Source organism: Takifugu rubripes, chromosome 7, assembly GCF_901000725.2.
Source record: "Takifugu rubripes chromosome 7, fTakRub1.2, whole genome shotgun sequence".
Classification (NCBI taxonomy): Eukaryota; Metazoa; Chordata; class Actinopteri; order Tetraodontiformes; family Tetraodontidae; genus Takifugu; species Takifugu rubripes.
The window spans coordinates 10,206,299-10,230,980 of record NC_042291.1 but is presented as its reverse complement, the minus strand read 5'-3'; the positions used below and the strand labels follow the sequence as shown (position 1 = coordinate 10,230,980).

The 24,682-nt window shown below is 44.3% G+C and overlaps 2 protein-coding genes and 1 long non-coding RNA gene across 9 annotated transcripts in view; 1 reads left to right on the top strand and 2 right to left on the bottom strand.

Annotated features, from left to right (window-relative positions):
- triob (trio Rho guanine nucleotide exchange factor b) overlaps positions 1–19,512 on the top strand; it is a 63,402-nt gene extending 43,890 nt beyond the window's left edge. For 3 of the 4 annotated variants that reach the window (XM_029839220.1, XM_029839217.1, XM_029839219.1), the window contains 28 exons: positions 87–188; positions 1,199–1,338; positions 1,630–1,729; positions 3,512–3,761; positions 8,540–8,826; positions 8,912–9,082; positions 9,994–10,089; positions 10,180–10,328; positions 10,408–10,474; positions 10,547–10,650; positions 10,756–10,825; positions 10,995–11,084; positions 11,156–11,248; positions 11,327–11,377; positions 11,474–11,551; positions 11,642–11,833; positions 11,969–12,146; positions 12,271–13,118; positions 13,735–13,985; positions 14,952–15,081; positions 15,160–15,187; positions 15,285–15,447; positions 15,529–15,650; positions 15,796–15,871; positions 15,970–16,170; positions 16,241–16,379; positions 16,535–16,721; positions 16,883–19,512. In XM_029839220.1, coding sequence (XP_029695080.1) covers positions 87–188; positions 1,199–1,338; positions 1,630–1,729; positions 3,512–3,761; positions 8,540–8,826; positions 8,912–9,082; positions 9,994–10,089; positions 10,180–10,328; positions 10,408–10,474; positions 10,547–10,650; positions 10,756–10,825; positions 10,995–11,084; positions 11,156–11,248; positions 11,327–11,377; positions 11,474–11,551; positions 11,642–11,833; positions 11,969–12,146; positions 12,271–13,118; positions 13,735–13,985; positions 14,952–15,081; positions 15,160–15,187; positions 15,285–15,447; positions 15,529–15,650; positions 15,796–15,871; positions 15,970–16,170; positions 16,241–16,379; positions 16,535–16,721; positions 16,883–17,289 — 4,770 coding nt within the window. In that variant the 3' untranslated portion in view covers positions 17,290–19,512. Of the gene's footprint in view, positions 1–86; positions 189–1,198; positions 1,339–1,629; positions 1,730–3,511; positions 3,762–8,539; positions 8,827–8,911; positions 9,083–9,993; positions 10,090–10,179; positions 10,329–10,407; positions 10,475–10,546; positions 10,651–10,755; positions 10,826–10,994; positions 11,085–11,155; positions 11,249–11,326; positions 11,378–11,473; positions 11,552–11,641; positions 11,834–11,968; positions 12,147–12,270; positions 13,119–13,734; positions 13,986–14,951; positions 15,082–15,159; positions 15,188–15,284; positions 15,448–15,528; positions 15,651–15,795; positions 15,872–15,969; positions 16,171–16,240; positions 16,380–16,534; positions 16,722–16,882 lie in introns of those variants that run through there. The other variant, XM_029839218.1, reaches the window with a different exon arrangement.
- LOC115250496 (uncharacterized) lies at positions 59–3,628 on the bottom strand. Its single transcript, XR_003889058.1, has 2 exons — positions 3,489–3,628; positions 59–243 (listed from the first exon to the last, which is right to left on the bottom strand). It is a non-coding gene; the product is annotated as an uncharacterized lncRNA (long non-coding RNA).
- A 1,416-nt stretch (positions 19,513–20,928) lies between the features above and the next one.
- ccr8.2 (chemokine (C-C motif) receptor 8.2) lies at positions 20,929–24,268 on the bottom strand. 4 transcript variants are annotated; one of them, XM_011605453.2, is made up of 4 exons: positions 23,911–24,267; positions 23,552–23,613; positions 23,314–23,397; positions 20,929–22,986 (listed from the first exon to the last, which is right to left on the bottom strand). In XM_011605453.2, the coding sequence occupies exons 3-4, from the start codon at positions 23,385–23,387 to the stop codon at positions 21,909–21,911; spliced, it is 1,152 nt and encodes a 383-aa protein (XP_011603755.2). In that variant the 5' UTR covers positions 23,388–23,397; positions 23,552–23,613; positions 23,911–24,267; the 3' UTR covers positions 20,929–21,908. The 4 variants fall into 4 exon arrangements, with proteins under 4 accessions (XP_011603755.2, XP_011603754.2, XP_003966035.3 ...); XM_011605452.2 differs by having other exon boundaries at positions 23,314–23,613; positions 23,911–24,268; XM_003965986.3 differs by lacking the exon at positions 23,552–23,613.
- Between the last annotated feature and the right edge of the window lie 414 nt (positions 24,269–24,682).

Below are 24,682 nucleotides of genomic sequence, written 5' to 3'. Positions count from 1 at the left end.
TAAGTCCATCAACGTTTTGCTGCTTGTTAAAGGTTTTACAAATTCCTCTGGCCTCATATTCACTTTGTGTGTTTATTTTCTTCAAGACATCAGAACTTGGAGTTACGGAACATGTGGAGGGAGATCCCTGTAAGTTCGCCCTGTGGGTGGGCAGGACCCCAACGTCTGACAACAAGATCGTCCTCAAGGTATCGATGCCTGATTCTTCCAGTCACATTTAGTGTGAACTCGTCCTCCGCACTTCTGTGAATGGCGAGCATTATTTATTAGGCAAGTCAGTACAAAGGGAGTCAGACAGAGCAGATTACAAAGGAAATGCAAAAAATCTGACACAAAAAAAAGATGCTTGGATGCCTCCCATGGGGAAACAAGTTAATCTGACAACACAGAGAAGCAGGACAGCTAATATACACTAGGGGGGAGGCAAACAGGACGTGGTAATCAGGGCGTGTGAAAGAGGAGACAGGAGGAGCAAACCTGTAATCTACTGAAATGCCAAAGGACAGGATTAAATATGGTAAATAATGATTAAACAACTCAGACTAAGGAACCTCGCAGTTGTTGTAAATGCAGTAGGCAGCATGTGATCCTCTAACCCTGGATCTGCAGAGCGCCCCCACTAAATCCTCCGCGCAGCACTTCCTTCAGAGTTTATACTCAAAGTTTAGGTGTCGTTTCTCTGCCGTGAGTCAGAAATGTTTCATTTTTGTTAAGAAAAACAAATGGAGGAGAATGAAAACTTTGCACATTGGCCGTACCGTTCCTTGTCTGCGCACTTCCATTTTCCGTCCTTATCTGCGTCTTATGTAACCCGCTGCCCCTGCTTCCGCGTTGCCTCTTGTTGCTAAGAGAAAAAGGGAATGGAAGGCGCAGACGAGCGTAGCCAAACAAATGCAAAGCAGTGTCGCACGGACTCGGTGACGCAGGCAAACTGATAATAGGTAGCCATTTTTGGCCCTCTTGACGGAATTCTGTCGTCATTTTGCAGTCAATTGTATACGGAGGCGTGACTCAAGCACAGGTTCGCAGATCAAATCACTCATATGATCAAACGCAACGGTATAATTGCTCGTTTAAAATCCAGCCTGGACAGAACTGTGTTCTGGGTTGGCGGTTCAGGGAGCAGCCGCTCTGAGTTTGATCATCCATAGATCCTGTAAATGTGTCCCGTCTGACTCGCTGATGTGTCGCCCCTCAGGCATCCAGTATCGAGAACAAACAGGACTGGATCAAACACATCCGGGAGGTGATCCAGGAGCGGATTGTCCACCTGCGCGGCGCACTGAAGGAGCCCATCCACATCCCCAAAACCACCACAGCCAAACACAAAGGCAGACGGTGAGCCCGAGAGTTCACTTCTCTTTTTCATCAGTTATTTACTGTCATTAACTGGTTCATATTTAGATCGTGCTATGAGATTTGTCTGTGTACTGCAGCGTTAGGGAAGCTGCTTCATTCATAAGTTAATCATATTTACAAATTCTAAATGGCCTGTCACTGTTGTGGAGGAAGCAGTTTGTCCAAAATATCTCCAGGCAACAATCTTTGACAGCTTTTTGTGCATGAAGATTGTTGTATCTTGCTGAAAATGTACATTTTTCCACATTGCATCCATGATTACTCTTGCAGGGATGGAGAGGAACTGGACAGCCAGGGGGATGCCAGCAGCCAACCAGATACCATCTCCATTGCCTCGCGAACATCCCAGAACACAATGGACAGCGATAAGGTCAGGAACCACTCATTGTTTTTCATCCAAACTGCCACTCACGCCCGTTCTCCTCATCCGTACGTGATTTCGCCGTCATCTGCTGGCGTCTCGCCATCGTCAGATTCGCGGCTGGAGGCAGCGCGTGGAAAGTTATGGCCCGCGATATTCTGCACAACAAGAGAACCCATCGAACTGTCGGAGCTGTACGGAAGTCGACACGTTTGTGTGAGAGAGAATCTTCGCTTGCAGTGATCGGTCCATCTTAGTTAAATCCGGTATTAACACCACAGACGGCCTGTCCTCCTACGCTCAGTATGAGCACCGGAAGCACACACACACAGGCACACACACAGGCGCACAAACGGGCGCACACACAGGGGCACTCACAGATGCATAAATGCTTATAATAGTACTAATTATAACTTGGATTTTTGCACAAAGTCCTTATTTTCATTTTTGAGCTGCTCTAAGTCTTCAGGTAACATAAAGCCCAAACTGTAAGGATGAGACGGTGAGCAGCGCGTGTGTGTTTATGCGTGCCCACGCATTCATGAATTAGTTAGCCATTGTTCCTGCAGGAGATGCACAAGCATTCGATAGCGGCGACGCATGCTAATCAAAATTTTGCATCTGAATCCCACTTTTTGAATGCTCCCTTCTATCTCCTCTCTCTGTGAGGGTCTCTGTGCAAGGCGCCTCTTTCAAGCAGCGGCGACAGTGGCGCGTTTGTGTCAGTGTGCGTTTGCTCGTCTTTCTGTGCGCACGGCCGATTCAGCGAGCGACTCGTGTGTCAGCGGCTCTATCCTCCTCCGCTCTCTTCAGACGACGCTTGTCTTTATTGCAGACAGGAGAGCACTTTTTTTAACAATTAAACACTGCGAGCGTCAGTTTGCAGGTGCTTTGTTTCTTTCCAATTATTTTTTTCAGTTTTCTCTGTTGCCGATGAATGGACTTTATTGTGCTTCAGTTTTGGCAACGTGTGTTTTTTTCTAAAGACAAGGATGGCTTCACTGGTCCACTGCGGCGAAGATACACACAACAGGGAATCATTTAACCTCCAGTGTGACTGTCAGCACTCAGAAACGAGCACGGCTGGTGGCATCTCACACTAGGTCCCTTAGTCTAATTCGGTCAGCATACCAACGTTGCCTGTTGGGACAGTTTTATTGGAAGTAAACGTTGACTCTTGAGGTTTCATTTTGGGGATTACGTTCGCGATGAGGGAGTGGAAAGCTATGGAGAGACTGGAGGAAAGGAGCTCCCACCGAATTTCTCAGCTCCTTAGCTCGTTGGCTTTACCACACTACCAAAGGGTATGTGCAAACTATGTGACAGCGATTTAATGTTGCACTACCAGTGTTATATTTCAAAGAAAATGACTTTTGTTGTACAATTTACTATATTTACCTCAATATTAATTTGATTTTAAAAAACAATTCGTTTCGACAATAAATAGAAGAACCAACACCACAATATTCTACCTACACCTATAGTCGGGATCAGATTGTCACTTTTTTTGCATATTTATTGTGTCACGATGTAATGTCATCTAACAATTTAACATTTGTTCATCTATCCATTTGAAAATATGGAAAAACCATTTCCGGGGTGTGCATTATCACGCCTGAGCCAATAATCTTTGTATGACACTGGTATTTGCTCCAGCTCATTTTGATGATGCTCCTGGATAATCAGTGTCACCTGATAGGATACTTGTTCGTAAGAATGCAGCAGTTTCCACACATTTCACGTGAACCGGCTTTGACCTGCTATTCACCTCTTCTCATGCTCCACTTGCAGCTCTCCGGTGGCTGTGAGTTGACAGTGGTGATCCACGACTTCGTGGCCAGTAATGGCAGCAGCGGCGAGCTGTCGGTGCGCCGAGGTCAGACTGTGGAAGTCCTGGAACGGCTCCACGACAAGCCCGACTGGTGCCTGGTGCGGACCACGGACCGTTCCCCGGCTCAGGAGGGCATCGTTCCCTGCTCCATGCTCTGCATCGCTCACTCGAGGTCTTCCATGGAGATGGAAGGGCTCTTTAACCACAAAGGTAGGAGGATGACATTCCTGGGTTTTATGCTTTAGAAAAATAGGAATGCCACTAAACACATGTCAAACAGCTTCAAGGGGAAGTATATAGTTTTTCCGAGATGTTGCTGTGGAATTCCAGAAAGCCCATTTGAAGCACAACTCTTAATTGTCTTAAATGAGGACATCATCTAGATTTTCCCACATAACGTACACGCTGTCTCATTTTCTGTTCAACATTTAGCACTGCCCCGTATTGTAAATCAATAAATGATTAATCACCCGTGGTAAGATTCAGTTTCGGAGGCCATGACATCAGACTTTGTATCTGTTGTCATGGCCCAAGGATCTGATTACCAGTCAATTAAGGTACCCAAGCTCATTTCCACGGTCGCTCTATCCACGTCACCTTTACTTGTGTTTCATGTTGCAGGTGCAAATCTTTTTACTTCTTCTGCTTTGTTTATAATTCTGGCTTTGGTGTAAAACCAAACATCTGGATAAATGTGAAATTCATGCATCAGTGTACAAATTACACGGCAAATCTGATTGATTTCACAGTATCACTAACAGTGAATATTAAAGGTACTAAATCATTTAGCACATCCTTGGCGCAATGCTGCATGTTTGTATTTGTCCCAGTATCATTCAATTAACAGATTAACATATAGCATCACTTTGATTTATGATGGATAAAGCTGCCACTTTGGACCTCACTCAGATGAGTCAGGCCAAGGAGGAAGTAACACCAAGAGAGGAAAAGGTTCTGAGTAGACCCACGTGTGTTTTTAAGTCGTGGGCTGCTGTCATCACATCTTAACAGACTTAACTTTTTTCTTGTGCCTGCCCGTCTTTAATATAAAAGAAGAGTGGGTGAGGGCTGCACAGCTTGTTTCTATGGCAATAGAGCAAAGAAATATTTTGCTGGCAGCTTCTTTGAAGCTAGGATAAGAAAGGTCCATAATTGTACTTTAAATTATAGGATGCCTGGGATGCACACGACACCAGGAGAACGGCCGGATTCCCAGACCATTTATTTATTTTAACATTTGCGGTCGCTGCAGTCTTTTTGCCCTCTGCCGCCTCAGAGAAGCGCAGGTTTCCTCCGTCTAAGAAACTGGGTTTGTGGCTCCCCCGCCTGCACAGTGTGGCCAGAACGAGTGATGAAAGAGAGCATCTCGCTGCAGGAGCTGCTGTGGTCAAAATCTGCTGTGCAGAGGAGGAGGAAGATGAAAAGAAACAAGCAAAAAGTTTGGTAGACTTTGTTCGCCAACCCCGCTCAAAGCTGTGGAAGGGTGGTGATGGAAGATCGTTGGAGTTTCTTAAAATGAATCACGCTTCGCTCCATCTGTTTTATAGCATGCGTCTGTGTGCTGAAACTTGTCCAGACCTCAAAATTCCTGTTTAGTCCTGTTTTGAGCATGTTTACTTGATGTAATCATCACATTCCTCAGTTTGGTCACTGCAGTTTATAAAACCGTGATGGCTGGTGCTAAAAAAAAAAAAAAAAAAAAGAAGCTTAGACTTAATGACAGAGTTATTGATAAAAAGCTTTCTGGAAGGAAGAGAGAGCACGTGCAGGTGCTGTATTCACATGCACACGCAGGGGAGTGTTTGGGTTAAAGAAAGACACACACACACAAGGTTAAACAGAGAGATCTTTGTACATTCAGCCAGGAAGTCAGATCAAGTAAAAATGCAGGAAGAGAGTTAACTCCTGAAAATCCACCTTGGAGATTCAGGACTTGAAGCGTTGAACACGGCAGCAGAGTGTTTTTCTTTTCTTTCTTGGATTTCATAAGCAAGTCATCTAAATATATTTTCTCCGAACACTGTGCGCAAGCTCCGTGCATCCTAACATCGGTAAAATTTGTACCCGCCCACGCAGAGTGAGTGGGCGCTTCTACAGAGGCTAATACGGTAGGATGTGCTGCCTGTTTACAGACATTCCCTGCTGAGCAGGAGTGGCAGAGCGGAGGCTTGCCCACTATCCTCACAGCAGCAGAGTGAGGGAGGGAGGGAGGGAGGGAGGACCCAAAGCCAAAGAGAGAGAAACGAGGGAGAAATCATCCCATTTTAATACCGCATTTGACGCTGGACTTTATTTATCCTCCCGCTGGACGTTAACCTTCTGGGACTTCAGCAACACACATCTTGGCAACTATTAGATTGTCTTTTATGTACGTGACAGGAGTTTAACGATGCTGTGAGGGGGATGTATCAAAACAGGATCCCAAAGGCTTCTGACATGGCTCATGGAATCGAGTCCTTAGTGTCTCTTAGCCCGTTTTGCTCCATGGATTCAGCACAGGGAGGACACTCTGGTAACTGCAAGTTCTGGCTGCTGGACTTGGGTAGGTGCTGGGTTCATAATTAGAACAACTGCATTTCGCTTTTTAAATCGTTATGGTTAGCTTTACTTAATTTCAGTGTAAATTATTGTGTTGTGAACAGAGTCGGATATGGAACTCTGGTCAATGGCTGGTCAATAATTCTTGCACAAGATTTAAATCGAAATGACTGTAGAGATGCCAGAAAAGGGGAGAGAAAGAAGTAAAAACATCAAGACCAGGCCCTCTAAAGCAGTTCAGTGTTTTTGGACACTTGCACAACATTCTGTGTGCTCTGGAAGCCTGCAATTCCCAAGTTGGATTACATGAACTAACCACAGAGTAGATCCAGTATAGAGTCTCCTATTGTGCTCTTCTCTTTGTGTCTTTTGCCTCTGCTGTTATTTTTATGTTGGATTTAACACTTTCAATCAACCGTGGATTATGCTGCGGCATCATGAAAGTAGAATTAATTTGCAGAATGGGCCATTCCGGAATATTAAATGTACTGAAATCACATGGACCAGATTAAATCTGTGTAGCCGCAGTCGCAGCAGCTGACACACAGATGGGCAGAGAGTTATCATGGACTCAAGGGAAGTAATAATGAGTTTTAAAAAGTCAGGTAAAATGGAAGAAGAATCTTTTACCGCAGCAGGTCCTCCCCCAAATGGTTTATATTTCCACGGTTCAGCTTGCCAAACCCCTGGAGCTTTCCCATACGCTCTTCTGCCATCATTAAAAGCTGTTCCTAAACACACCACCTGATGTTTGTGTGTGCCGCTCTATCACTTCTCTCAGAAAAGATACAACCTTTGGAAAGATGCTCCTCCGGTGACACCTCTGGAATCCCAGGCATGTTGCTGGGGAGCTGTGCCGACTTTTGCGATCACCCCACTTATACAACCAGCTGCCCCTCCCTCCTGTTCTGAGAAGCTGGTCATACATTTCTGTTGTGCAGACAATAGATGCACGGCAACCTGAATATGCATTAGCAGGTTTGCACATGCTACGTTAATGCTATGTTATAATTTAAAGAGAAATGGATAAATTCATTTCAGTGTGCATATCTGGCAGCAGCATCCAAACACTTGTCGGATTTGAAATTTTAAGAAACTTCTTAAAGACTTGTATATGTCAGCCATTTACTCACGTGTTTGTTTCATGAAATCAAAGTCCTTCCTCTGCTCAAAACAATGATCTCAGCAGATTGACAAATTAGCGTCACCCTCGGGTCTTCTATTGGTGCTACCCATAAGGATGAGCCTGACCAGCTGTTCCTGAGGTGTCTACATCATGAAACACAACTTGCAGGGTCAAAAGGGCAAAGCCCATGGCCTCAGTGCGCATTTTGTTTCACTTAAGGGCTATTTTCTTCTGAGGAGGAATGTGTGAAGGCTGCATGTTTCATCCATTTATACCCTCGTTAGCGCCACGGCTTCAGTCTAATGAGAGCCTGTTTATAGGCCCAGATGTTAAAAACATCAGAATTTTGTATATTTTGTACAAAATCACTGTGCCATCGATCATATTGAAGGTTGATAATGATGTAATGCATTCCGTAACAGGCTGGGTAAAGACAGGAGGCTTGTTCATGATATTGATAAGGAAAATTACCAGTAATTTTGTGTAGATTTTTATGACCATTTTTATTTAACTTAGAAAATTTTCAATACGGATGGAAGGACGGTCCGGCCAAGGACTTTCTGGGCTTCAGTTGTGAGAACACATCCCCTCCTCCAGCGCAGAGCACCTACCATTCAGACAGCTAACCCTTCAGCTCTCAGATGTCCCTCTTGGAGATCTGACTCAAGGTGGCTGTATCTAAAGATTCAGAGAATGTCAGAGCGCACAGAGAAACTCCAGCCCTGCCATTATCATTCCCCTCACAGATCTTGTTAAGTCAAAAGCTTTACTGTCATTTTTGCTAGGGAAATAAATCTAATGATAGTCTGCCAGACTATTACAGTAGAAAGGAGGATTGGGGGGGGGGGGGGGCAGACAGGTGGTTCTGTGTTTGAAGTGTTCAGACAAAGCCTCGAGCATCCTTCTGTCCTGCATTATTCTCTCACCCTTCCTAGCCAGAGAAGGGCTCTCCACCTACAGATTCCCAAAGGAGCCTCAATCATTATGAGGAGGAGGCCGGCCTGTTCACCCTGCACAAATAAACACAAACACAAACGCTTTTCTTTTTTTTTCATATAATATCTGTTTCATCTAAATTCTCTCACCGAATGCAAATTCCTGCGCCTACGCTCAGAGTTAACGGCTGTTTTTCCATGAAAAAAGATGTAAATGACAGAGTTTGAAAATACAGTTATGCTGGTGTTTGCAAATGAAGTGATGCAAATGTGACATCAATTATAGTTACATGGTCATGCTCCTTTTCTCCTCTGAATATGTTTCTGTTTAGATTATTTAATGGAATGATGACGTCATTTTAAAACTCCTATTTTATGGGTGTTTGCAGACACATTATCTGTATCCAGTAACGACGCCCTCCAACCAGGCTCCAGCCAAACCCTGGGTCCTCACAGCTCCCCCGGCCCCAAACGCCCAGGGAACACACTGAGGAAGTGGCTGACCAGCCCCGTGCGGAGGCTCAGCTCTGGCAAGGCCGACGGCCACGTGAAGAAACTGGCCCACAAGCATAAGAAGAACCGCGAGGGCGCGAGGAAGAACATGGATGCCATGCACGGTTCTCAGAAGGACTCTGATGACAGCGCCGCTACGCCCCAGGATGAAACGCTAGAGGAAGTGAGAGTCATCAGATCGCAAACTCTGCCAGAATGATAAAAATGATTTGTACCGGTTGAAAAACAATCGCCTTCTGTCTCTGCAGCGTATGCGTAACGAAGGGCTGAGCAGCGGCACCCTGTCCAAGTCTTCCTCTTCTGGCATGCAGAGCTGTGGCGAGGAGGAAGGAGAGGAGGGAGCCGACGCCGTCCCTCTACCGCCCCCTATGGCCATCCAGCAGCACAGCTTGCTGCAGCCTGACTCCCAGGACGACAAGGTGGGTCACACAGAAATCCATCTGGGCTGAAAACACGAGTGCTTGTGACATTTAAGTTTTTTTTTCCCCTCAGAACAATGATATAACTTTTTAAATACCTTATTTTACTTTATTAAGTCCTCCATTAAGAGGTGCAGTGCAGAGGCTATGCTGTACTATGATGCTAATATATTTTCTTTTTGCATGTGTGTGTGTTTGTGCACGATCCTTCCTTCAGCATTATGTTGATTTCTGTTCTGCCTCTCTTCTTTCCCAGTTTCCTTATCTCTCCATCTAAAAACATCCCGTCTTCTCCGCTTTTTCTTCTTGCCTCTCTTTTCTTTTGTTTCTTTCTCTCATTAACTAACCATCATTCCCTTGAAAACGTCAGAGACTGTTTTAATGTCCGATACTCCATTCGCACGTCACTGCAGTGGTGAGGTGTTTGTGGGACAAAGCGGCTGCTTTTCACTTAATGTGGTGTTGATCTGAGGATCCTTCTGAATCTTTGTCTCACGACGCCTCTGCATGAGTTGTGTTGCAGAAGCTACTCCCCCCTCTAATGGAGTATTAAGCAACCCTGTTTGTTGTGTGGACCGTAAGTTGTTTGACCGATCATGATGCTCATGCTTGAAGAGCGCTCCAATCCCAGAGCTTGACCCTGACTTAAACCCACCTCAGAACCTCTCTTTTCCTGAGACCAGCCTGTCATGGCTCCAATTTAGCCCCCAATTAACCCTTTTGTCAGGTAGCTCACACCCACCAAGTCCCTATTTTGACATGTGGATTATCGGGGTCCAAACTCAACAATGGTGAGCCTGATCAAATACACGGTAGTAGCCAGTGAGATTGCACGATTGCTGAACACATGTAGCGCTCACTTGCACATCCCTCACTTACTCTTTAGTTGTGTTTCATATTTTATTTTTCAGTCCGGATCTCGTCTGTCCGCACGTCCAAGCAGCTCAGAGACGCCCAGCGCGGCCGAACTAGTCAGCGCCATCGAGGAGCTGGTGAAGAGTAAGATGGTGAGGTCAAAACAAAAGCTTGTAAATCTGATTCATTTCAGATGTTGAAAGTGCTGCCAACAGTTTGTAATTTCTTCCTTTCCCCCTCAGTCCCTGGAGGATCGTCCCAGCTCTCTGTCAGTAGAACAAGGTGACAGCAGCTCTCCCTCCCTAAATCCCTCTGACAACTCCCTCCTCTCCTCCTCCTCACCCATCGATGAGATGGACGAGCGCAAGGCCGACTTCCTCAAGAGAAGACAGTGAGCTCTGTTCCCGCGCGTGTGTTTGTCATACTTCACAGCTGAGTGCATTACATCCCTCCTGTTTGTGTCTCCATAGTTACGTGCTACTGGAGTTGGTGGAGACCGAGAGGGACTATGTCAGAGATCTGGGATCAGTGGTAGAGGTAAGCTGAAAAAAGTGGTGGTAATCCCTTTTTTTCCCCATCTGTTTCTCAAATCCTTCCCCTTCCCATCAGGGCTACATGTGTAGGATGAAAGAAGAGGGTGTTCCTGATGACATGAGGGGAAAAGACAAGATCGTCTTTGGAAACATCCATCAGATCTACGACTGGCACAAAGAGTATGCTGATTTTATTTAGTCGAGATGTCCTAGGTGTAGTTTCACAAAAAAAACTGCTATCCGCTTTGAAGCATGTGAAAGCATATGTTAATGTTTGCTTTATAGTTTTTTCCTGGGGGAGCTTGAGAAGTGTTTAGAGGATCCCGACAGGCTGGCACCTTTATTCATTAAACAGGTGAGAAACCTCTTATTTATTGTGTGACGCCACTTCTGTTTACTGACAGAGTTCATTCCACACAGACAGAACCAGAATCACGACAAAAGTCAAATCAATGGTCCGGTCCCACTTCGGTTTTCGTTCTTCTGGCATTTAATCCCTTGTTCTTGTTTGCTTCTGCTTCCAGGAGCGGAGGCTGCACATGTACATCGTGTACTGCCAGAACAAACCCAAGTCTGAGCACATCGTTTCAGAGTACATCGACACTTATTTTGAGGTACATTTCAGTCCCCAAACAGTCTCAAGTCGGTATTTCCAGAACATAATTGAAGTTCTATATTTCTCCAGGACCTAAAGCAGCGTTTGGGCCACAGGCTGCAGATCACTGATCTATTAATCAAGCCAGTCCAGCGTATAATGAAGTACCAATTACTGCTAAAAGTAAGTGCATCATGCAAGACAATAAAATACATTTGAGTTCATTTGCAAGCAATGAATTGCTTTATATCTCTTTCAAAGGATCTTTTGAAAATGTCCAAGAAGGCTGGCTTGGATATGGCAGAGCTTGAGGTAACGTGACACAATTAAAACACTGCTGTGTTCCAGTAATGCTGCTGTTGCTGCTTTTGTCATATATGGCTCTCTATGTCTTGCGTCGTCCTGTAGAAAGCTGTGGAGGTGATGTGCGTGGTTCCCAAACGCTGCAACGACATGATGAATGTTGGACGCCTTCAGGGTTTTGAAGTAAGACGTGTTCTATATTTAAATGTCATCCAGAACCCTGATCGGCCTGTCCTTCCAAGCCCTTCTCTTCCCTCTCTTCTCTCTCTTCAGGGTAAAATTGTGGCGCAGGGCAGATTACTGCTCCAAGATACCTTCATGGTGTCGGACCAGGATGGGGGACTTCTGTCCAGGATGAAGGAGAGAAGGGTTTTCTTATTTGAACAGATAGTAATCTTTAGCGAACCTCTTGACAAAAAGAAGGGCTTCTCCACTCCAGGATACCTCTTTAAGAACAGCATCAAGGTATAAATCACAGAATCATAAACATGCATGAGATCGCCTATACCGAAATTATGTGACTTGGGCCTTAAAATTAATGTTTACTTTATTCTGACACGTCTTTTGCCGTCTTTTTTATTTTCTGTCTGATTACTTTAGGTGAGCTGGTTGGGTTTAGAAGAACATTCAGAGGACCCTTGCAAGTTCACGCTTACCTCCAGATCATCTAGTGGCAACTTGGAGAGATACACCCTCCATTCAATGAGTCCTGGGGTCAGTCAAGTCTGGGTTCACCAGATTAGCCAGATACTGGAGAACCAGCGCAACTTCCTCAATGGTAAGACAGGCGCTATGCATTAACACCAATGTAAAACTGTGTTGTCTCCTTAAGTGGAACTTTTTGGCACATTGCTGTATATGTATTTTATTGAATGACTGGAAACTTTAATTGTCTTCTGCAGCTTTGACATCCCCCATTGAATACCAGAGAAACCATGTGGGTAGTGGAGTGCCAGGTGGTCTTCCCAGCAGCAGCAGCAGCAGTACTGGAGGCCTACCAGGAGGCAGCAGTTCCATTGGCTCCTCTAGCATGGGAGTAGGAGGCGGCGGTGGCTCTGGGGGACCTGGGAACAGCTCATCCTCCTCACTCTGCGGTCCCCGTTCCCGACCGTCCCGCATTCCACAGCCATCGTCACGACTCCCACAACCCGTCCACCACCACCATCCCCCGGGCCCTGATGGGCCTGACAGATCAGCAGGTATGTGGCCGCCCTGCCACCCTCAGTCCCACCCATCTAACTCTTATTCAGACAGGGCCACAAATGGAGAACCATTAGGCTCAGAGTTCCCCAAGATGAAAAGATTGGAGCTTCACGGAAATAACAGCAACAACAGCAACAAGTCCTCAGACAGTTATGAAGACACTCAGAAGCACCCGGCAGCTGGTATACCGCAGATGGCTGTTGCGCCTCTGAATTTGACCCTAAAAAGCCCCCGAGTCGGGACAGTTTCTCCTCTGATTTCACCTCAGTCTCCTGCAGGAGGAAAAGAAGCATTTATCCCTTCAAGTCAAGCTCATAAAGGCAACTTGTTCTGGGCTGTGGTCCCTCCTATGCCTTCCTCTGTGTCGAGTCGGCCCAGTTCGCTCTCCTACCCCAGCGATAGTGTTGGTGGAGGGGATTCTCTGGGAAGAGGCGGCCACTGTACGCCCTCTCACCATCGCCAGTCCACTCACAGTAAGGACATAGACCGCATGAGCACCTGCTCCTCCACCAGCGAGCAGTCCATACAGTCCATCCAGAGCAATGGGGTAAGATGCCAAGTGGGCCCGGGGCTTCAGCGAGGCCTGAGACCACTCACTTGTCACTAACCCCTCTCTCACAGACTGGTTTCAGTCACACTTGGGCTGGCTCTGAGAATGGCTTACACATGCAGCAAGTGCAACCATGGAGATTAACGGCTGTCAGAGCGCACTAACGTCACCTGCAGAGACAGAGAACACTGCGGCTCTCCCAGACCGTACTAACGCGTGGATCTGACTTGTAGACCAACTGGTATAGCTGCTTCCTGACACACTCCAAGTTTCACTGCGTTTGCTCTTTGCAACAGCAACTAATAGACATTAACATTGAACTAAAACTGTGCTTGAATATTCAGGTATTTATGGTCAAAGCTTTGTCAACAATGACAAGTTTATGTCTGCTCTCTGCTTTTATAATGATCTTCCCAACAGTCTCTTCTCAAAAGCTGACTTTCCTTCGACTTCATGCTACTCTTGACTTGTCTTGTGCTTGACAGCTTAAGATGGCAATGTTTTAACAATATTCCTTCTTGCTGCATGAATTAACAAAACTGTGTGTTTTGGATGCTTTGTGCACCTGTTCTTGTGTATGTGTAACATTTTGCTCTTTTTTTTCCTCCGGCAGAGTGAAAACAGTAGCAGCAGCATTGTGTCCACCATGTTGGTGACCCAGGACTATGTGGCAGTGAAGGAGGATGAGATCAGTGTGGTCCAGGGTGAGGTGGTCCAAATACTGGCCAGCAACCAACAAAACATGTTCCTGGTGTACCGGGCAGCCAACGAGCACTCTCCTGCTGCTGAGGGCTGGATCCCTGGCTATGTATTAGGACACACCTCATCCTCTGTCACACCTGAGCTCCCTGAAGGAACCATCAAGTAAGTTAAAAAAAACCAAAAAAAGCTCATCCTGATTTCTTAGTTTATTGTAAATTTGGGTGTTTCAGATCATCAGATAATAATAATCACAAAAATAAAGTCAACCCAAGTAAATACAAAAAGGCAGTTTTAAATGTCGATTGCATATATTAGGAAGAAGTTAGTTAGCTAAAAAAAGCTAACCCTTATGTGTCTTACCTGCATCTTATTGTCTACTCGTGTATTTAAACCTGCTTCTCTGTACTTCCTTGTGTCTTCAACTGGTTGTCTTGTCTTGACAATTTCAGGTTGGACCATTGATTTGACTTTTGTCATGATTCTGGTTCTGTCTGTGTGGAATGAACTCTGTCAGTAAACTTTTGTACTGATTGTCCTGCTCGAAAAGAACATGCCTTCAGTCAAACCTAGTGGTGAAAATTGGATTTGCTGGGGCTTCTTTGCCACTTCTGGACCTGGATGAATTGATCATTAGAATCATGAATTCTGATGTTAACCAGAATCCCTAAAGGAGAATATCAGGCCTTCAGTTTGTGACCCCAAAGTACATTTGGGTTATACAGCAATTCAAAACACTCCAGCAATTTCACCTCTGAATGGCTTGAAGAATTGAAATCAAGGTTTTGAGAGTGGCCCAGTCAAAAGCTAGATTTAAGTCCAAATTAAATGTTACAGTGTGACCCTAAAGGGGCCATTCAAACCCTCCAGTTCAGTTTAAACCATTCTAGGAAGATGAGTGGGCCAAAACCTCTTTCCCTGCTTGCATTATATAAGTTTAGATGGCTTTTCTCTTACGTAAATCATGATTTGGAAACTGCATTTTGTATTTGTTTTGGTTTTCTTTGTCTGATATTAAAATGTCTGTGGTGATCTGAAACAGTTACTGTAAGTGTGACAATTATACAAAAAAAAGTGGGCCGATGTTATACAGCACTGAGTAGAAAGTAAGATTTCCCTTCTCTGCGTCAGAAAATCACTATCATGGCACACAGCACTCCGAATTCGCCGTAAATCTGAAAAAAGGGACAAGGAGGGCAGGAAGATCGAGAACGGGTACCGCAAATCTCAGGACAGCCTGGCCAACAAAGTCTCTGTTAAGGTAGACAGTAGGATTACTTTAACAATTTATTCGAGTTAGTTTAACAGGTGTAATTTCAACTTTTCTTTTTAATTACAGCTTCTGAATCCCAATTTCATTCCTGACGGTACGTACTAATTCTAAACAAATGCTTAACAAAACACTGCATCTTCCTGTAAAATTGGAAGAACTGAGTGATTTCAAACGCAATCTTCCCTCTACAGCACCTCCAGAATTCCTCATCCCTGTCACCGATGTAGCATGTGAGAGCGGCGACACTGTGACACTCAGGTGCAAAATCTGTAGCCGGCCTCGCGCCACCGTTACCTGGCGAGGACCTGACAACGGCGTTCGGAGCAACAACGGACGCTACAGCACCACCTACAGGTAATAACATGAGATTGTATGCGGTTAAACTTTCAAATCAACGTATAATTTCATCTCTCCTTTCCTCGTGTGTTGATACAGTGAGACAGAAGAAGCGACTCTCCGTATTGTGATGGTGTCCGTAGAGGACAGTGGCGTGTACACGTGTGTCGCCACAAATGTTGCAGGCTCCGTCACGTCCTCCGCCAACCTCACAGTCTCAGGTAAGAGACCAGAGATTATATCAGACTTTTGGGAACCTCTGTGCAATATTGTGCAGAAGATGAAACCATAGTGAATGGAATAGTGAAACAAGGATTTACAGGAATGTCCATACTAATTTCTTTTGCGTACAATATATCTTCTCAGCTTCGCATGATGGCAACAGTGAGATCTGGAAGAGCAGCTTTGAGTTCAACTACACAGAGATCACAGAACTAGGAAGGCAAGGATTGTTTCAAACCCTAAAATCTATCTGTTTCTAGTGTTCCTTACCCACATTAAAGCTGTTCTGGTCCACTGATCTTCATCTCTGCTCCTCAGGGGCCGTTTCTCAGTGACCAAACGGTGCGACCAGAGAGGGAGCAAGCGCACGGTTGCGGCCAAATACGTTAGCAAGAAGCTGCTGCGGCGAGAGCAGGTGCTGCAGGAGATCAGACTCCTGCAGACTCTGGACCATCCCAACCTGGTTAAGCTTCTGGACACCTATGAAATGGCCAACAGCTATGTTCTCGTGCTAGAAATGTGAGTGTGCTTGATTTTTCTTAGTGTTGCCATGATGTTCAACCAAAAAAATGACCGATTGATTTTACAGGGCGGACCAGGGACGTTTCTTGGATTACGTAGTGAGCTGGGGCAACCTCACAGAGGAGAAGGTGGCACTGTACCTCAGAGAAATTCTTGAAGCTCTTCACTACCTGCACGGCTGGAGGATAGCGCACCTCGACCTCAAAGTAAATGATGATTGATGAGTTTTATGTTTCCTCACAAGCGCCCTACCTCTTTGTTGATGCTTTCTAAATGAATCTAAATAAAGAATGCCATTTGAGTTTTTAAAAAAAAATTAAAAATGGAAAGAAGTTCAAGTTCCAAACTCCTGTTTCTGCAGCCTGAGAACATTGTGGTGGAACATGCATCCTCGCAGCCGGTGATCAAGCTGACAGACTTTGGTGATGCCGTGCAACTGAATCCAGCCTCCTCGTACATCCATCCTCTGCTGGGGAGCCCAGAGTTCTCTGCTCCTGAGCTGGTCCTCGGGCAGCCCTCCTCGCTGACGTCGGACATCTGGAGTTTAGGTCTGTTACACATCACAGCTCCTAATGAAACTCTGATTAGTTAGTGGAGATTAGTAAAGTACAAGCACTTGCCCTCTGTCTCCAATTGGCACTTTTTAAAACAAAGGATTGGTTAACTATTTCAAATAACTAAATTTACCACTTTGCTGGTTGGTTTGCAGGGGTGGTGACATACATTGTACTCAGTGGCGCTTCCCCCTTCCTGGATGAGAGTTTGGAGGAGACGTGTCTGAACATCTGTCGCCTGGACTTCAGCTTCCCGGAGGACTACTTCCAGGGAGTGAGCCTGGCTGCCAAGGACTTTGTCTGCCTGCTGCTCCAGAGCGAGCCGGAGCGGCGGCCCACTGCGTTAGCCTGCCTGCAGGAGCAGTGGCTCCAGCCCCGAGGTGTGATCAATACTGGATTTGTAGGCTCGAAACATGCACACGCGTCGCCCAACCATCACACTTTACATCTGGACACATCCAGACTCATTTCTTTCATTGAGAGGCGGAAACACCAGAACGACATTCGGCCCATAGACACGGTCAGGGCCTTCCTCCACAGCCGCCTGCTTAACAACATCTAACATGGTCCGCTGTAGACACAGGTGGCGAGATTATAGACGAAGGAGCACATGAAAGTTGTGCAAACCCCTATGAGAGGACCACCAGCAATGTTTTCCACACTGATCACCTTTTCCCTCTTAGCCACAAAAGTCCTGCTGCTGCTGACTGACTGACCTCTGCTGATAAACATTTGACCCCCCCCCCCCACATTCCCCCTTATCCTCGGCATACTGTTAGTATGCCTGCACAATATATGAACTGTTGGAGTCTCTTTGAGATTTCAAGCCTTGACCTAGCAGGGAGAAAACCAAGCATTCTCAACAAGCCAGCGCGAGCAAGCCTCGCGCCTCGGGACAGTGTTAAAAAGAGAAAATAGAAAACTGTATAGAGTTATTCAGGCTGCTTTCGGGTGAACACGAAAAAAAAGTTGGGTTTTTTTTGTAATGATAGTTTACCTTTTGTAAATGCAACCATGTACAGCAAGGAAACAGAGAATTGTCTTTATTCACACCTTTTTGGGAAAACAAAGGTGCGTTAGTGCGTGAAAAGAGAACGAGAGATCTGTGAGGAAAAGTGGTGCCCATCAGCAGGGACCACTGGCTCAAGATCAAGACCAAAACCATCTTTTCTGGTAGTTACATTCAGTGCAATAGTTTGCTTTATTTGCCCACTTTGAGTTTCTTAGCGCGACCCTACAACAAACAAACTTACAAGGTAATCGGCGAACGGTCTCCGATTTCTACCTGCGCCCGCCTTACTTGTGAACGACCCGTTCCTGCCTTTCATTCTCATTTGGACGAATTTTGTCTCTAACAAGCAAGAAGCTATTTCATCGACCGAGTACTTCGGAGTCGCTCTCTGCAGACTCTCAGCAGCTGGATTCCACCACCCGCTACTACAAATGTACTCCGCATCAGTTCCAATGTGCAATGTTGCAGCTTTAACGTTTATGCAACTATTTATGAAGATTTGTGTTGTAGTCGTATTCTTAAAAAAAAGGCATGTACGTACCTGGTACTGCAATAGATGTCTGTATTGTGTTAACTCTTATGTAATATAAGTTCAGTATTGATATCTGAAAAGCTGCCCAAACTGGAGAAGGGTTTCAGAGATAATGTTTAAATGTGTATTTAAAAAGAAAATAGGCACTTATGCTTTTGTTTGGTCTGTTCCTTTTAATTTCCTGTAACAAAACCAAAGTCGACCATGCTTTCTTTCCCCGCTCAAGCTTTTTTTTTGTCTTTCCTTTTATGTTAAGTTATAAGCACACTGAACCAGACACATGGGCGTTTACAAAGTTCCAACCTGGTTTTATTTATTCTTACTGTGATGAGAAGTTGTTTGATGGTTTATTGCTGATAAAAAAAAAAGATGAAGAAATTCCGCTTGTCTTTTTTCAAGCTGTGCACAAAGTGGTTTGCCGTGTGAGTTTGTTTGGCTTTTGTAGGTAGATGCTGGTGAATGTGGCTGTAATGTTTTGCATCTTAAGTTTGACACATGAAAATGTCTCAATGTGGCTGATTCAACACATATTGTATTTTAAATGGAGAAAACCTTAGGCCTAAAACACACTAATCTTATGCCACCAGTAATTCCAGTATATCCCGCTGATGCAGCTTCCTCAGCATGAACAGGTATCTGCCATGAAAGAGCTCTCTATTAGTTGAACATGTCTTTAAAGAATTGGTTGATTTTTTTCTTTTTATTTAAAGTGCCAGTGACTAAGAATGAGATGGATGTTATGTTGCATTTTTTTGGTTTTATGTAAAGATCGAAGAGGTCGGAAAACCCGATTGATCGTTTGAAACTCGATCGTGTGTTGAGTTCAATAACACGTGTCAGTCTTTACAGTCTTTGTCTCTCATTTAATGTTCTTTTAATTTATTGGTGTAGATCTGAGTTTCCCAAAACTCTATTAATCAGTTTATGAAATTCTCTTAAAGCCTATTCATGAAGTGAGATGAATTAATAAAATGCCTTTGGGAAACCCAGCCAGTACACGTTGTAAACATGTACAGTTAGGGCGAGGGCCACGCCCACGATGTAAACCTCATAACAATGTCATATTTTAAATACATATAGGATGCGACTGCAGCAATGTCATTTTTGAATGTCTTATGACTTATTTTTACTTTTGCATGTATATTTCTTTGTACAGAAGTGTTTACATGTCACCAAGTGTTGTAAATATTTTATTTTGTCCCGTTATTTTGCCATTAAACGTAGACGGAAGAGCTAGCGTCAGTCTGTATGCGTCAGGCCTGCTATATACCGCAAACGTGGGAGGTTCTGGTTTTGACAGTGTTTTCTTTCATAATTTTTCAGAAATTACAAGTAGCTGCAATGAAAGCGAAACAACACGACTTGTTTAAAACGGGACTTTACATACAGTACCTCCCTCAATAGAGATGGGCTTGATAAGCTACTGACAAATATTAACTGAACTGCGTGGATGTGGTGATGGTTTTGCTTGCCCAAGATGCAAATATGTATGTTGTGGCACCTTGTATAAATTGGTTCAGAGGGAAGAACCGTCCCCTACAATTCCCCCACCTCTTCACCTCACAGGTTCTGTCAGTCGTTGTTTTCAACTGACAAAGATTATTAGAAATCTAACTCGGCCACGGGCATTCCAGCTTTACATCTCATTGTTTGCATTTAGCTCAGCAGCTAAGCTAGTTGGCTACGTTCTTGATGCAAGTTATTGTTTGCATCCATTGAAAGAAGCGTGTTGTTTTCAGAAGCAACATGTTTTGCATGAAACCACAAAGGACGTACTGCTCGTAACACATCTGACCAAAATTGCGAGTGAAATCTTGAAGATTTTGCACGCTGGAAAAAAATATCTCTCTCTGAAATATATTTTAATACAAAGTGCATTGCATCAAAATGAAAAATAGCCAGTATTAAGGTTGCCATGTTCCAATTATTCCAGAAAAATGAGTATCAATTTAGTAACTTGAAATTTGTATTGTGGTAGTTAAATATTAATCTTGTTCAAAAGAATTCTAACCCAAAATAATGTGGTACAGATGTCATCGGTGTTTTCACCATGTTCTAAGGTAGTTTTCTATGTCAACTGGACTGGGTTTCTTCTCTTGAAGACGTTTCGCCTTCTATCCAGAAGGCTTCTTCAGTTCTGAAATCGCTGGGGAGAGAGCTTGAAAATATATAGCCCCTGTGGACCATCTGCATGCTAATGATCTGGGTGGTCACCTGAGAGTCGTTAGCAGGGTCGTTGGTTTTTTTCACCATGTTCATTTCCTTTATCAATTTTGCTTTCATTAAACGATACTTAACGTTTTGGCCACTAGGTGACACTAATGAGCTTGTAAATTTTAGAAAAGTTTAGAAATTTGTGTGCTTTTTTTTTTTTTTTAATTTTGTAAATGCATTTTTAGTCATGTCAAGACTATTTCTCTGGAATTGGCAGATTGTTTCAGTTGTCCCCTTAAACTTTCTGTTCTTGGAAGGACCGCATCATTCTGAAATCATTATTCATCTCCACATTACTAAGAACATGTTGAGAAAGGTCAAACTCTGAGAAGCAAATAATGATAAATTAGTGAAGGGGCAAAGGAGGGAGGTTTCACACTAAAATATGACTTGCATGCAAGTATGTTCTATGATTTCATGCAGGAACAACAGTAGCATCTTGCCATATTTCAAGCTTTTAATGAAAAGATTCAAAGCAAATGTTGCATTCAAGTGTGACTTAAAAAGCCTACTTCCTCTTTTAGGGTTTGGGCTTGGCTTTTTTTAGGTGAGGTACAGATTGTGAACAGAACTGCTGTGATGCATACAGGTGCTGCAGCTGCGAGCATGATCAACATGTTGCATTGGCTTGTTGTTAAATTAGTTTTGATTTTTAGGCCTTTTTGAGCCATCCGACATTACTGTTGAGCAACATCGAACATGACTTAATTGTAGTCGTGTTGCTTTTTAAAAAATCTTTAATTTTAAATGTAAAATAAATGCAAAATAATATTCACAAAATGTACAATTAAACAACAACATGCCTGTAAGACCACATGTTTGGGTCTGTCCCCCTCAATTGCAGTCAAAGCATTTAAAACATCATCCTCTCACTGCGGCCGTCCAGCTCTTACATCCAAAGCATTCCTGGTGTGTTTGGACATGGACAGAGTCTCCTGGAATACCCATCACTGGGGCAGTGGCTGAGCATCCTTCAGATCTTATAGGCAACCCAGTCCCGTGTCTGGCCGGGGTCCTCTGTCTTACAAGATGTCCATTTTTGCCCATGGTGTCAGGTTCCTCTGTGTTTACCTGGTAGGACACAAAACCCGGCCTGACTGTGACACTTGTGCGACTGGGTTTCCTGACCCTGCGTTAGCTTGTTTAAGCTAAGGAGGGAAGGCAACTTTCAGTCTCAAATGCATGCAAACATGAAGTGCTGCAGTCTGCCTTAAGTGTTCGGTGTTCCTTAAGTGCGTTGTGTTTGGTAGATACCTCTCATTCAAGTGGTTAAAAGGTTGTAGCTGACACATATAGACACATTTGCCCTATACAATACTGCTGAGCAGTTTGAAAAGTAGAATACTGTTCATGAGGATCCTACTAGATAATGATTATTTGTTGAGGATCTGTAAGTGCGCCTTTTAAAGTAACAGTCCCTGCTTCACACGGCAGTACTCCTCTCATCCAGACTGGTGGTCTGCGAGTAAACCGATCCCTGGATCCTCTCCTGAGGCAAGCATGCCTTGACGACTTGACAGATCCTGCAGGGTGTCCGGTAGATCATCCTCAGAAGGTGCCTCCTAAACTTCTCTCCAACAAAAACGTACAAGAGGGGGTTGAGGCAGCTGTGACAGTATGCGATGCACTCGGTGATTACCAGCGACGACCTAATGCCCTTGCTGAAGTCACAATCTGCGTAGATGCCCAACAGCTCCAGTGCTTTAAAGAAGGATGCAATGTTGTAGGGAACCCAGCAGAACAGGAAGACAGCCACCACAACAAGAATTAACCGGATTGCTTGTTTCTTAGATGAGTGGCTGTGGCAAAGTCTCCAGATTATCTGTGAGTAGCAAAATAGCATGATAGCAATTGGTAAAAATAGCCCCAGTATGTTCATTTTTAAAAGACTGAAGACACTCCAGAAGTGAGGATTTGCATTATCGGACGTAGCTGGTGGATATTCTGGAAAGCAGAAGGGATTTGACTTGACGTCCTGCAGTTTGAGAAACATCAGCTCGGGAAATGATGCCAAAATTCCAGCCATCCACACAACAGCAGCAGCAGTTATTCCAAAAGATCTTGTCCTTGCTCTTATGGCGTACACTGCGTGCACCACAGCCAAGTAGCGGTCAATGCTCATCAAGCTTATAAAGAAGATCCCGCAGTAAAAAGAAATGGTGAAAACGCCCAGGATTATTTTGCACAGAGCATCCCCAAACACCCACTGATCCAACGCTTGGTGGGCCATGAAAGGGAGTGTGCACACCAGGAGAAGATCTGCTACAGCCAAGTTAAGGAGACAGACATCGGTCATGCTGCGGAGTCGTGTGCCAAAAATGATGACCCAGAGGACCAGCAGGTTTCCCAGGAGACCAAAGAGGAAGAACAGGGAATACAGGACAGGAAGAAACTTGGCTCCATGACGCTCATACATACACATCCCATAATCATGGTCATTATAGTCGTAGTAGTTGTACTCCGTGGTGTTTGGGAAGGTGCCATTAAAAGATGTAGTAGGACTGGAGAAAAACAAAAAAGAAAAATCATGTTAATTATCAGGAATTTCACTCTACTGTTAAAGATCCCCTGATGTTTTTATGAGAAACACGAGCTTCAGTTCTTCATACGAGCAGGGTTTACATCTTAGATTAGGAATGTTTTGGATTTCTCAGATGTGTTTTCTTTCAGAGGAATGTGAAGGTAGCCAAACTACAACAGTTTCATATTGTTCAAGTACGACCATTCAAAAACACGTAGGATCTTCAGAAACACAGTTCTCTTTAGCGCACGGAAAGTCCAAATGTGAGTAAAGACCCAAGTGTAGTCAGCATTAGAGTAAATGCTACCTTGTTATTTCCTCTGCAGTCTCAAGCTCGCCCATTCTTGTGAAATTAGCAACAGTTGTGGTGTCCGCGGCCATCTCCAGCTGCCTGTTGAGCACAGAATTCATGACCTACTTTCAAAAAAACTGGAAAGAAAAAAGAACTTTCCAAAACACATGGTGCGCCTGCTCATGGGTTTAGATTCTTGGGGCTTCCATCTGAGGTTCTCTGAAACATATCTTTAAAAAGTCAAACAACTTACTTGCTGCAACTTGCTGAATGTTTACAATTCTGCAGATTCCCAGATGATCCTGCCCCTTTTTCCTATTACAAAAGCCAAAAAAAAAAAAAACCCTATTCTTTCAGTGTAGGTTCTGATACTTTTGCGTCTTCATTAATCAGAATGGCTGAGTCTTATCATGTTCCTGCATTTATTTATCTCACTTAAACTATATTACATCAATCCCATATAAACATATTTGCCTTTAAGGCCACAGTGATCCTTTTCCAAAGCTCTGGTTCAACCTGGTTTAGGTGTTCAGGACAAAAGTAATAGAAAAAACCTAGAAAAAGTACCGATTATGGTTGTCAATTCTGCTGAAAATATTTAAAACAACTTACGCATAGGATGCAATAACACAGGCTGGGTTTGCGGCTGTCAAGACGATAGAACCGGTTGGCTTAGGAACTTTAGCCTTATGAAAAAGGGTTTATGCAAGATGTGAAAAAGGCGGTGTGTGTGAAACCACCCCTCTTTCAACGCTTATGGGGGGCATGTAAGAGTGGAGTATGGTTTTGTTTGTTTGTTAGAGACACTGATCTCAGAGACTCATGCATGAGCCCATAACGTCAGAAGTTTCACAAAAGAGACCATCTGCTGTCATGTGCAGAGGTTTGCAGAGCTCTTCTTGCAGAATTGTTTGTGCATGGTTATGTGGTGGGGAGCACTCGGGTTTTGTGCTTGGGGTCATTCTGCACAGTGTCTCTGGTTCCCCCCTCCTGCCACTGCCTATGTGGGTTTTCTCCAGGAAACTTGGTTTCCTTCCACAGTTCATAGACAAGCATGTCAATCTAACTGGTGGTTCTTTAGTGTTCTGTAAGGGAGTGGTGACCAAGCTGTTTTTCTGTCTTTCACCCACATACTGCTGGGAGAGTCTCCAGCACCACCCCATGACCCAGCACTGGATGGATGGAGTGAAGGATGGATGGACGGGCGGAGGGACGGACTAATGGATGGTTGATCAAGCAATTGAAGGACAATCTGGAAGTGTGCAACGTTTAATAGGAGGAAACGAGGAGACAAAAAAACAGGAAGAAGACATCAAGAATCCCACAGGTGGGAATCTTTAAATGCAAAGCCCTTGAGGTCACATGTTCCAATGTCACATGTGCT